This window comes from Tiliqua scincoides, chromosome 8 (genome assembly GCF_035046505.1).
Source record: "Tiliqua scincoides isolate rTilSci1 chromosome 8, rTilSci1.hap2, whole genome shotgun sequence".
In the NCBI taxonomy this organism is placed as follows: Eukaryota; Metazoa; Chordata; class Lepidosauria; order Squamata; family Scincidae; genus Tiliqua; species Tiliqua scincoides.
In genome coordinates this window covers 16,447,932-16,461,056 of record NC_089828.1, presented here as the reverse complement: position 1 = coordinate 16,461,056, position 13,125 = coordinate 16,447,932, and the positions used below count along the sequence as shown (strand labels likewise).

Genomic DNA, 13,125 nt, shown 5'->3' with positions numbered 1-13,125 from the left:
CATTTCCTCATGTATGAGAAGTTCTAGGGTACCACTAACTGGATTTTGGCTTAATTTGGTGAAGAGATCCCTGGGGAGATCCCTTACAAAGTCTTTGTAATGTTTGCTTCATTAACAAAGAAACAGGTTGGGCATTGGATGGAGATAAATAGTAGAGCACACCTGCAAGCGTCAGCAGGTAATGTCAGATCCTCAGAGAGCAGTCCTAAAATGTACTCTAGCCTCTGGCACAATGTGCTCAGTCTCCTTCAGCTTCCATGCCATCCTCTGACGTTATCTTTCTCACGTATTCAGAAGCAGCCAGAAACCACAACTTCTTTTGCACTGACTACACACCAGGAGAGGAGGAATGAGTCACCTTACACACTAATATCAACCTCTCCCGTCATGCCAAGATACGTGCCCAGTTACAAGGTTCTTTTTGGCCTCCTCTGCACAAAATACTTTAGAGCCATTAAAACGTCATTCAGAGACATCTACTGGCCTTCTAGGGCATCCATCAGTCATTTGATTGGCCAACTGGTAGCCTTTGCTTAATCCTGTAACAATACTGTAAAACATAAAAAACAAAACCCTGCTTACATAAAGACAGATATAAATCACAGTTGGAGACATCACTTTAATCTGCCCATAAGTCGTTCTGTCTGTTTAAATAAAGTGCAACTAATGTTAATGTTTTGTAAGAAGCCTCACCTTGCTGTGAAAGCAGCCCTTCCATTTTGCTCTAGGGGCCTGGAATGGCTGGGGGGGAGGGGCTGCTTGCAAGGTGCGAGTGAGGCTCCCTGCAAAATTTAGTGTTTCGCACCCCCTCTAGCTTAGCCACTGGTGCATACCACTTTCTTCGGACTGTTCATTCTGCAGGTGGGGGGCACATGTTTGAGTGCTGTTTGGAAAAAAAAAAAATGAAAAATTTCCTGAACATAAGCAACTAGTGTATTAGGGAGAAGGCAAGAGTAAATACTCTTTTCCCTGACATGCTAACTTTCCACAAACAAGGAACTTTTGACCTAGAGGAGCTTTCATGGAAACAGAATTCTAGAGTTGGAAGACCTTCAAGTCCATCTTGTTCAACCCCTTATTTGGAGCAGGAAAAGTTATAGGATTTTCCCACCCCACCCCACCCCCGCAACCTGCAATCGGCAATGGCATACAGTAGTTTCAAGCGTTTTAGTGCCTGTCTTTCAGCTCTGTACTACAGGATTTGGCTGAGTTGTGGATTCCGGCACAGCAGTAGCAGCCCTCTAGCATTTGGTGGGATACACAGACACTCACACACACACACACACACACACACACACCCCCCAAAAAAATCACCTTCAGTTTAGACATCAGCCCGCAGGAATACCTCACATTCTCACCCTCTCACACCTGTATTGTCTTACTTCTTCCAGACTTTGGAAGTGCCATAGGAAATGAAAACCTGTTTCTACAAGCACTAAGCATTGTTTGGTTCCGCTACCACAACGACTGGGCAAGAAAGCTTGCTGAAGAGCATCCTGACTGGACAGATGAGGACCTTTTCCAACACGCACGCAAATGGGTCATTGCCACTTATCAGGTGAGGTGTCCTGGGGTGGGGAGGGTCTTCCTTGAGAAACTGCTCGGCCCCAGGCTGCTCAACTGTATTTTTGGATCCTGTCTCATAAACCTTCTTGTTGATTTTCTAGAACATTGTGCTGTATGAATGGCTGCCAACCTTTCTAGGAGACAACAGTACACTTTATACAGGTGAGGAGGGGATTACACAAGGGATGGCAGTAGCCCTTTCAGATACATATGCCTGGCTGCCCAAAATGAGGGGAGGGATTCATAGCTGAGTGGTAGCAGGGCCGGCCCATCCATGAAGCCAACTGAAACGGTCGCTTCAGGCAGCAAATTGGCAGGGACACCTGCCTGCTCTCTCATCTTCACTGCTGCTCTCAATACATAGGGATACGTATTCATCACTGCCACACTACCTTTTGAGAACTGGAGCTCAGCCATAGCAATCTGTCTTGCAGGTTACAAGCAGCATGTGGATGCCAGGCTCTCTCCCGAATTTGTGGTGTCTTCAGCTGTCTTCTTAGGTACCATGGTCCCGCCTGGAGCCTACATGAGGTAAGGAGAGAACATGCCTTACTTTCAACCATTGTGTTCATTGGCCAAGTTGGTCAGGAGAATGAAGTGTCCACTAGAACATCGTTTTATTTATTTATACAACATACTGCAGTAGCTACTGATCGCCCATTTCTTTGTGAGGGAGGTTATGAGTAAGAGTCCTGGATGCCTGCGTTAATGTCCCATAATGGCCAGTCAGTGCCTCTAACACTGAGAGCAAATGGTTGGGAGAGATCCATCTTTCAGAACATTCAGAATAAGGAAGCCAGCAGAGCTTGTGAGATGACATACGACCCCCTCCCCAATTGGATTTGTGTGTGTGGAGGGGTGCGCATGCATGTGTATGGGCACATGTGTGACTGCCCTGAACAATCTGCCCTCTTTTCTTTCAGGAACGAGAATTGTGATTTCCGAAAAGTGATCAACACAGATGGCAGCACCTCTTCAGCACTCCGACTCTGTAATAGTTACTGGGGCCGAGAGGTAAGGACTGTCTGGGAGCAGCTAAATACATGTTCTAAGGGAGAGGGTGCATGGTCCAGCAGCTTGATCGATGGAAATAGACAAATGTCTTGGTTGGTTGCATTATTGGTTCATATTTGGCCAAACATGCCCTTTCTTTCTTTCTTTCTTTCTTTCTTTCTTTCTTTCTTTCTTTCTTTCTTTCTTTCTTTCTTTCTTTCTTTCTTTCTTTCTTTCTTTCTTTCTTTCTTTCTTTCTTTCTTTCTTTCTTTCTTTCTTTCTTTCTTTCTTTCTTTCTTTCTTTCTTTCTTTCTTTCTTTCTTTCTTTCTTTCTTTCTTTCTTTCTTTCTTTCTTTCTTTCTTTCTTTGAGTAGACATGATCTTAAGCCTGTTATAATCCTGCTGATGGGCTTAACTTTTCTTTTAAAAATAGCAGCTAGATGAGGCCTCTGTGGATTGGGACCATGTCAGAGAGTAGGGGACTTTAACCCTACCTCCAAGCACAATCCTGATTTAGACCCTCTCCCCACGATCCATCCATACCTGCTATTTTGGCAAAGAAAAAGACTCCCATTGCTGCCAAAGACTCCTTTCTGAGACCTTGGAAAGCCACCACTTTCCAGATGGGTTACGTGCACCAGCAGTCTGGCTCCTTCCTGTGTTCCACATCCGGTTTAGAGATAAAAATGGCACGAATGGCTTTCGCCCAAGTCTTTAACATTTGACACCAGCAGTATGCCAGTTGGAACCAGATCACATGTTCCCTAGGACCTCACTGGCTGCTATCAGCTGTGAGCCTGGCTGCTGTCGGCTGTCGCTGTGTAACGTATAGAGGTGGAAGAGAATGGCGATTACGAAATAAAAACACCTAGTACCGCTTTCTGCATTTCTCATTTTTGTAACGAAACAAAACATAAAATCTGTGAAAAAATAAAACTGTTTTATTTTGTTTTATAATGGGGGGGTGCATGGGTGATGACTGTGTTTGCATCCACTGACACCATGGGTGCAGTCCTAACCAATTTTCCAGTGCTGACATAAGGGCAATGCAACTCCAAGGTAAGGGAACAAATATTGCCTTAATCTGAGGAGGCCTCCATGACTGCCCCTCAACTGCAGGATGCAGCACATGCCCCACTGGCACAGCTATTCCAGTGCTGGAAAGTTGGGGTGCAATCCCAACCCACTTTCTAGCACTGACATAAGGGCAATGTAGCTCCAAGGTAAGGGAATAAACATTCCCTTACTTTGAGGGGCCTTCCGTGAGTGCCACCCAACTGCAGGATGCAGCACATGCCCCATTGGCACCACTATGCCAGTGCTGGAAAGTTGGTTAGGATTTGGGCCTTGGTTAGGATTGGGCCCTATACCATCTATATCACCTACCTAGTGCACTATTAAAGTGACTGTAAATATAAATTGCTTTGTAAATTACAAAACAATTATAAATTATAATTCTAAATATAATGTAAAATGTGAATAAAAACACTTTCTGCACTTATAACTTTGGGAAACACCAAAATCTGTGAAAAAATAAAACTGTTTTAAAACCCACCTCTAGTATTTGCGCTTTGTGCTCAGCCTTTGCATCCTTCTTTCTGTCCTGTTCAGAATCCCAACCTTCAAAAACCTGAGGATACGGATGAGCTTGTGCTGGGGATGAGTTCGCAAGTCGCCGAGAAAGAAGACAGCATTGTGGTTGAAGATCTCAGAGGTAGGGCTTTTTTTCTTCCTTGACATGGCTTCCCAGCATTTATCCGGATGTCAGTTTCACATTCACAATTACAAGCAGTGATGTCTTTCTCACCGCAAACTCAGAAAGGGTAGTACAAAGAGAGTTTTCTCTAGGGTTGCTCAGTTGCTCCAGGATGGAACACTATCAGCACTTCAATCTATTTTAGCCTTAGTCCCATTGGTGTGCTGACAAGAGCTGGTCAGAATCAACCCACAACTTCCTGGCACTTGAGGTAATGTGACCAATACTGCCCCACCGCCTCACCTAGCAGTGCACAAGCCTCCCATTTCCCAATCCTCTTCCTTCCGTCACAATCAGAAGAAGTGTGAAGGTGAGGAGACTGGTGGACTGGTGTCAGTTTTGGTTCGTTGCTCTAGAGCAGGGGTGTCCAAAGTTTTTGGCAGGAGGGCCACATCGTCTCTCTGACACTGTGTAGGGGGCCGGGGGAAAAAAGAATTAATTTACTTTTAAAATTTGAATAAATTTACTTAAGTTTACATAAATGAATATATTAAAGGTGAACTTATATGAATGAATGAAGGTCTTGCAATATCCCAAGGCCTATAAAAGGCCTTGCACAAAGCAAGGCTGGCCTTTCCTTTGCTGCCACTACTACATCACAGACGTGAAACAGCAAGCAGTGGAAGGGAACCCTCATCCCACAGCTCATGCAAGAGGTCAAACAGTTGCCTTCATGCTGAGAGCAGTTGCATCAGGCCAGTGTGGGCTCCCACAAATCTCTTGAGGGCCAGAGGCTCACTGGAGACTGGAGGCTCCCTGAGGGCCGCATTGAGAGGCCTTGAGGGCCGCAAGTGGCCCCAGGGCCGGGGTTTGGGCACCCCTGCTCTAGAGCCCATCATCACTCCTCTCTCCTTTGCACTTCCTCTTCTTCTTCATCCTTCTCAAATACAAAGAGCAGTAGGAAAAGGATGGGATGGAGACGGGCACCCATTGCCAATCCGCCACCTAAGGCAACCACCTCAGTCAGTCTCATGTCAGCCAGCCTGACTGCCAACATGCCATGAGAAATAAATGACTTAGGACCCAATCCTATGCAGTGCATGCCGACTCACTGCCAGCATGCACTGTCACAAAGGTGCCATAAGGCACGTTTGCTGGGTTAGCGCTGGCCCAGCACCAGAGCTAGCCCAGCACAAGCCTGCGCGGGGACAGCACCAGTCAGAGGCCAGCGATCTGCCACTAGGAGAGGTAAGTTAGGGCATGAGGGTAGGCGGGGAGGAGGCTTTCTGAGGCATGGCGGAGGAGGGAGTGGGGCAGGAGGGGGTGGGTGGAACCGGCAGAGTTCAGCTCTGCCAGATCCAGAGCCCCGTGTTGGGCCTTGTGGCACAACACAAGGCATGTTGATTCTGCACCGGCTAAATAGCTGCCACAGTGTCAAGTGGCCCCATTTCAGGGCTACTTTCCTTTCCCAGGGGAAGGGGACAAATGAGGAGATCATTTGCATCAGAATGCCAGATGCAAGGGAGGGCACCAGGATGCAGGTCTCTTGTTATCTGGTGTGCTCCTTGGGGCATTTAGTGGGCCGCTGTGAGATACAGGAAGCTGAACTAGATGGGCCTATGGCCTGATCCAGTGGGGCTGTTCTTATGTTCTTATGAGGAGCTGCTGGTGGCTGCCTGGCAAGTCAGGATGCCATGGCAGCCGTTTTTGGTGCCTTAGCAGCCCCGCGCACCCCGCTCAGGATTGTTCTCTCAACCATTCAAGCCTCATTTGAATTCACAAGCTGTGGCCTTGTGAATTCAAGCACCCAAGGCAAAGGCCATGACTATTCTGGGCTGAGATAGTTTCTTCTGTGCTGCTCTAACATGCATCTTCCTGGTTGTTGTTTGTTTGTTAGATTACTGGTATGGGACAGTGAAATACTCCCGCGCTGATTTTTTGGCTAGCTGGATCCACCGTGGACGGGACGTTGGATTACCTACCTATAATAAAGCCAGGGAGTTCTTCCTGCTGGAACGTGTTGATTGGCAGAACATCACAATGAATCTCTCTGAACAGAGCAAGATGGTACTGTCCATGAGCTGTGGGGAAGGGTGGAACTCAGGTGGTGAGGGCTTCCTTTCTCCCCCTGTGAACTTCACCTTTATGGAGCTGAAGGGTTTGTGTAAGGCAGGAAGTAGTGTTTAAGATGCAGGAAAGAAGCCACCCACCATTTTCATGTATTTTTTAGGTATATCCCATATTATTACCTCTCCTATTTTGAAATACCCTTGTGTAATTTCTTAAAGAACTTTGGTTAAGCCAGATATTAAAGGGGTTGTTACAATCTTTTACACAACACTTTTGGAATTGGAAAAGTTGGCCAATCGTTCATTTCTAATTAACATCCCAGTCCTATGCATGTTGACTCAGAAGTAATTTCCACTTAGTTTAATGGGGCTTATTCCCAATAAAGTGTGCATAGGATTGCTGTCTAAGTGGGTGAAGGATCTGGGCTTTGCAACACCTGAAGACATTTGAAATGGATGCTGGAAGAATGTTCTGTTAAAACTATTATTATATGGAGCTTTGAAAGAAAATACCAAACACCGTCCCCATATAGAGGAGGGCGGTCCCTGCTCTCCAGTGGGCACAATTTCACTTAATTTTGTCTTTCCCCAAGTTTGGTGGGGAACCAAGCCTTCTTCCATGTTTGCCACTATTTGGTCCCCAGAATCCCACCACTGTATTAAATGGGACAAAACTAGTAGCGGACCTCCCCAGCCCCACACTCCAGGTCAAAGGTCCACGATGGCACCCCCGCAGGATGCTGCAACCCCCCCACGCACAAATCCAACCCCCCCTCCACTTACCTGGAGCATACAGAGCTTGCACAACTTCAGTTCACGTCAGGGAAGCCTCCTGAAGCTTCCTTGATGCTTTAAACTGTGCTTCCGGCAAACTGGAAGCACAGTTTCCAACCATGTTGGGATCCTTAGGGAGGCTTCCGCACGGTCCTAAAGGCGTGCAAGGCTCCATGCCTGGGACATTTGCCCTGTTCATGTAATGGCAGGTTGACCACTGGATAAAACCCTCTGTTTACTCCCTGCTCTCTCCCTAACTCATCAGGAAGACTGGCATGTCTCCATTAATCCTATGTCTTCCTTTGAGGTCCACTAGTCTGATGATGGTGATTGTGCCCTCCATGGGGACATGAGGACAACAATTTATGTATTGTGTGAATCCTTTGGGACAGCAACCCATCTTCTTTCTCTCTGTAAAGACAAATCGTTGCTTCAAAGGACTCACAATCGAAAAGGAGCACAAGGGACACAGCAGAAAAAAAGAGGGAGGTGAAATCAGGCAAGGTTTATGCAGTTGTTTCACGTGCATGTACTAAGCTTACAATGTAAGCAACTTTCATGAACACAATGTCCATGTTAGTGAATTGCAGCAGAAAAAAGGAAGAGTCTCAAGGCACCTTACAAGACGAACCAATTTGTTACATTGAAAAGCTCAGTCTAGTTTCATGCATCTGATGAAGTGGACGGCAGTTCACAAAAGCTTATGTAGAAATAAATAGGTTTGTCTTTAAGGCGCTCCAAGAATCTTTACTGTTTATGCGTAGGTGTTATTGTGCAGTATAGTGTGATGCCAGGAGGTTGGGCCAAAGCTTCATGGAAAATGGTTTGTTATGTTTTGTCTCTAGGCTTTGGCATCTATGTATCAAAATGAGACAGACCGCCTGGAGTTGCTGCTGGGGGGTCTGTTAGAGAGTGACAGAGCTCTTTTCAAGTCCATCATCGTTGACCAATTTGTTCGCTTGCGAGATGGAGACCGGTTCTGGTTTGAAAACACAAAGAATGGGTAAGAGTCAATCAACTAGTTTGATGAGAATGTTGACGGGGCCAGCCTATCCATGAAGCCAACGGGCAGCCCAATCCAGGCTTGGCGGCACTGAGAAGGGCTGCTGCGGGATCCTGCGCGTCCCGGGCCACCACAGGAGGCACCTCGGGAGAAGGGGACTTTTGTCCCCTCCTCCCAGGTAAGGTAAGCAGCCCCGCAATGGGGCTACTCACTTTACCGCCGACCAAAAGGTTGGCAGTAAAGTAAAGGCGCTTGTGTAGGGCACAGAGCACTCCATGAGTGCCTTGGATCCTGCGAAGTGGAGCTCCGCAGACCCACCTCCCTCCCTCTCCCCGGCATGCCTCCCTCCTTCCCTCCAGCATGCCTCTCCCCACCCTCTCTCCGCCCCCCAGCGGCCTCCCCCTGCCCCAGAACACCTCCTCCCCGCCCCTGCCCACACTTACCGTACTGTGGCTCGGTGGTCCAGGAGACTGCCAAGCCGCGGAAGCTGGGTGACCGCCCTGCGCTAGCCCAACACTGGCTGGCGCTGGGCTAGCACAGGCAGGAGCCCAGCAGTGAGGCTAGCAAACGTGCCTTACAGCACGTTTGCAGTAGTGCTCGGCGGCACAGGATTGGGCTCTGAGGAAGTTCCTGAGGCAGAAAATTGACGGGAGTGGTCACTTCCACTTGCACACTCACTGCCACTGTTCCTTCTCTATCTTTTACTTCCTGAATTAAAGAAGAGAAAGAGGAGAGAACAGAAGAGGAACCATAGAGGAGAGTGGTAGGCTAGAGTGTCATTTTCTTGCCTACCACTTTCCTGTCCTCCATGTTTACTCTTCTTCTCCATCCTCCTATTTTTTTTTCCATTCTAGGAAATGGGAGAAACACAGGTTAACATATTGCCCAGATAAGAGAGGTCAGCATTTGGCATGTTGCCTCAGGCACCAGCAGGTCTTGAATATTCACAGGAATGTGGTAGCAGATCAGCTAGCAGAGACGGGACAGGATTCTGTGACAAAGGCTTCAAAGCTTTAAAAAAAATTCCTTTGAACGTATTTTTAATTACCTTTGAAACTGACAAGATCTTGTTTTGATCAGAGCAGTTGCATGGGGTGGGAGGCATGGGGGTCACCCACCCCTCACAGTCTTCTTTCCTCCCTGAAACTGCTCTTAGTCCCATTAGGAAAAAAGGCAGGCACAACAGAGGTACCTGTTTAACCCACCCTAAACAGGGTTTATAGGAGCTTAAAGGGTGGGGGGATTATGACTGATTAAACAGTGGAGGGGAAGGGTTAAGACCCCCTCCCCCCATGCTGTTGATCCAGTCAGAATTACCAGCTTCCATGGCTGTGCTAACAGATCAAAAACAATGCTGGGAAATGTGATTGTTTCCTTATTGCGGTCTTCATGCACTGCAATAAAATAAAATAAATGTCCATTGCACAATCACAAAAATGATCACAACCCACATTTTGGTTTCATGTCTGCTTGTTTTGCTTTATATTGCTGTGTGCTGAACAGAAAGTTGTGGGGGGCAATGAGAAGGGAGGGGCATGTGCTTTTCAAGCAAAAGGCACCAGGTTGATACCTTTACACCACCACCACCACCCCATTAAAGGAACAGGTGCTGGGAAAACACCCCTGCCTGTGAAACTAGAGGACCATTGCTCATTGCACTCAACCACTAGGCTAGATGGAGTAGTGGCTTAACTGGGTATAAAGCAGGTTCATAACACAGGCATGTGCTGGGCAGACTAGTTTGAAAGACTCAGTGTACCAGGATCTCCCCAACTTCCTTTTTTGGTTTTCTTTCCCTCCTCAGGTTATTCACCAAGGATGAGATTGACATCATCAGGAAAACCAAATTCCGGGATGTTCTTGTTGCAGCTATCCCCTATGCAAATGCAACAATCCAGGAGAGTGTGTTTGTCTTGAGTAATGGTGAGTGTTTGCTTTTCTGTGCTACTGAAATTGGTGCTTGGCACAGGGGGGCAGTACTAGGTAGCATTCATAAAGAATCCACTTCCATTTCCCACTTCAAGAGAGGTGAGGGAACCAAGATGTGTACGTCTTGAAACTTGTTGCTAAGCCTGCTCATTTGGACTGGCTTTCGGTTAAATTGTCAGGGAACTGGGAACCAGTATTAATAGTGTTACAATCTGCTGGAACTTTATTCTCTTTCCATTATATTGTTGTGCTTTTACATTCCTTCAAACTTTATGAAAGGGTAGGGACAGGTTACGTTCAGCTTGGAGGAAGCTTGAATGGAAGACATGGTCAACAAAGCTTGGAAACGGTAGCATAGAGAAGGAAAACACAACTGCCTTATGGGACAAAATGTGGATTTTTAAAAACTCAAAACTGACTTATGAGACTGATTGTTCTGAGAGCCAATGTGATGTTATTATGATACAACATGGAACCAGTAAGGTTCCATGAGTCAGATCTCATTTCTATGTATCATAATACAGTTACCCCTGCTAACTGGGTGAAGAGGTACTTTTTCAAGTGGTGCTCCTGTTATATTTGCAGGGGGAAAATAACCATCCCTAGAGATGGTCACTAACCAATAAAGGTTACTTATTGTTACTTAAATAAGTCACTTTTTTATTTAAATTTGATTTTTTTTTTTTATGGAGGGGGGCTACAAAATCTTTTTTGACCCTGAGTAGCAGATGAATGCCTTAGCTATACCACTGGCTGGGGATAGGGCAGCAGAGCAAGTGGGTGGTGAGCTGCTGGGTGGTGAAAGCAGGTTTTTCCTCGATTTTCACTTTTTTAAAAGCCTGGGCATGACGTCACCTCTGGTTGTGATGTCACTTCCGGGGTATAATTTTGAGCTTGTTACCTGGCTGCACGATCATTAGCTGTGCCACTGCTTGGTGCTCCTGGGTTGCACCGCTGCTTGGTGCTCCTGGGCCGGTTATTCTTCATACCCTGCCTGAGATGTTTTCAGATGGGAGCATTTTTACAACATTCCTGTCATTATGGTGCAAGGGATGTTTACTGATTTTGGTACTGAATGTCAGCGTCTCCCCAGTCCGTTGTTGCCTTGTGGAGTTATTTCCAGAATTGCAACACTCCATCCACTCTGCGCACCAGTCACTGTAAATTCAGATCAGCTGAGATGCTATCTCTCTTCTATAGAGGAAGAAATAAGGCAGCAAACTGCTGATGTCCAAGCTCCATCTCTGTGGCCAGAGCACTTAGAGCAGACTCAGTGAGAGTAGAGATCAGATTGAGTCATTAACAAAGAGGTGCATTTGGGTGCATGGTGCAACTCCGGGGGGAGCAAATGTTTGCTGGCTTGTACTTTAGAGCAGCATTTCTCAAAATGCATTCCTGGAAGCCCTAGAACCCCTTGGGGCTCCACAAGCACACCATAAGTGGTTGCCATCTGCCCCCTGCTTGGTTTGCTCATCTGTCCCTTTCACCTTCCCTGTTCGTGGCTGTCTTTCATTCCCCTCCTGTTCCAGCTCTTCATCACAGTTCAACATGGTGCTCAGTACTGTACAACTTCACACATGCACCAGCACTCTGGGTCTTCCCGGGTCTCTGAGCATGTGCCAGAGGGGCTCCCCAAGTCTCCTTTCAGGAGTGTGAAGTGCTCCAGAGACCAAAATATTTGAGAAACGCTGCTGTGGAGGACCTCATCTGAGGCCACCGGAGCAGGGCCAGCCTAAGAATTCTTAGCACCTGAGGCAGCATGCCCAATGTCAACTTCCTTATCCGGAGGTGTGCCAGCCATTGCTTTCACTGCTCTTCCTCTCTTCCAGTTCCCTGGATTTGAAAGAAAGAGGGGATTGAAGCAGAAGGGGAAGTGTAGAACAGAGGAGAGTATGGGCTAGACAGTGTCAGAAGGAGGATTGGGGCGGGGGGTGCTTTTGTCCTTCTGCCTCCACTGTTTTTCCCCATTCTCCTCCCAGGATTTGAAATGGTAGAAGGAAAAGGGGGTAGAAGTGTAAGTGGGAGGGAGAGGAGAGTATTGGTGGTGCTCCAATCCAGCACCCTCTTCTCCTCCACCCTTTCTCTTCCACTCTCTCCCTCTTCCTTTTCAAATCCAGGCAGCAGGAAGAGGAAGAATGGGGTGGACAGGCAGAGGTGGGCCACCCCCACCAACTGCTCATCTGAAGTGACTGCTTCAATTGGATTCATGGACAGCCTGACCCCACGCAGGAGATAAGGTGGCACTGACACTTCCCCATCTTGTCTTTCTTCCCAGAAGATCCATGCCTCCAGCCTGGGCAGCTGACTGCAGTGGAGCTGCCCCCCTGTGCCCCCCTAACTGTCCTGGATTACTTCAAAGGGAGTGCAGCTGGATTTGGAATTATCATCGTCGCTCTCTTCTTCTTGCCTCTAGGTTTATACCGGTTTATGTTTTATTTGCTATTTGCATCTGGAAGAGTCGGATTGGGGTTATGTCCTTAAGCTCACTGAACACCTGTGTAAAGTGTCTGAACTGATTGCAAGTCAGTCCTGCAATAAGTTGATACAGTCAGCAACGGACTTAGGGCCCAGTCCTATCCAATTTTCCAGTGCTGATGCTGCTGTGCCAATGGGGCAGGGGCTGCAACCTGTGTTGAGGAGGCAGTCACAGAGGCCTCCTCGAGGTATGGGAACATTTGTTCCCTTACCTCAGGGCTGCATTGTGGCTGCACCGGTGCTGGAAGTTTGGACTGGGCCTCTGAGCCCCATCCTAGGCCTTTCTATTCAGAAGCAAATCCCATTATAGTCAATGGAGTTTATTCCCAGGAAAGTGTGGATAGGATTGTAGCCTCAATCAGCTAATAGGCAAATTGCTGTGGGCACCAAACCCTAGGCACACAGTTCAAGCTGCTCAGCTTTTACAAACAAGTTCCCATTGTAACGTAACACATGTGATCGTAATCACATGCAATGGACTGTCTAGTCCAGCCATTTTCAACCACTGTGCCATGGCACACCGGTGTGCCACAAGTGGTCCACAGGTGTGCCACTGGAATTTGGGGGAAGGTCATTTATTAGTAGGGCCAATGCGAGCCCCCCCCCCCCCAAACTGGCAG

General features: G+C 47.4%; 2 protein-coding genes across 2 annotated transcripts in view; one reads left to right on the top strand and one right to left on the bottom strand.

Annotated features, from left to right (window-relative positions):
• Positions 1 to 3,186, bottom strand: part of DUOXA2 (dual oxidase maturation factor 2) — a 34,834-nt gene extending 31,648 nt beyond the window's left edge. Inside the window, exons 1-2 of the mRNA XM_066634820.1 lie at positions 3,103 to 3,186; positions 1,959 to 2,088 (exon numbers count right to left, since the gene is read on the bottom strand). The gene's annotated coding sequence lies outside the window, so the exon portion shown is untranslated. The remainder of the gene's footprint in view (positions 1 to 1,958; positions 2,089 to 3,102) is intronic.
• DUOX2 (dual oxidase 2) overlaps positions 1 to 13,125 on the top strand; it is a 59,766-nt gene that overhangs the window by 22,269 nt on the left and 24,372 nt on the right. The window contains exons 6-14 of the mRNA XM_066635448.1: positions 1,392 to 1,558; positions 1,668 to 1,728; positions 2,001 to 2,097; positions 2,490 to 2,580; positions 4,171 to 4,273; positions 6,153 to 6,322; positions 7,944 to 8,101; positions 9,906 to 10,024; positions 12,306 to 12,443. Of these exons, the coding sequence (XP_066491545.1) occupies positions 1,392 to 1,558; positions 1,668 to 1,728; positions 2,001 to 2,097; positions 2,490 to 2,580; positions 4,171 to 4,273; positions 6,153 to 6,322; positions 7,944 to 8,101; positions 9,906 to 10,024; positions 12,306 to 12,443 (1,104 nt within the window). The remainder of the gene's footprint in view (positions 1 to 1,391; positions 1,559 to 1,667; positions 1,729 to 2,000; positions 2,098 to 2,489; positions 2,581 to 4,170; positions 4,274 to 6,152; positions 6,323 to 7,943; positions 8,102 to 9,905; positions 10,025 to 12,305; positions 12,444 to 13,125) is intronic.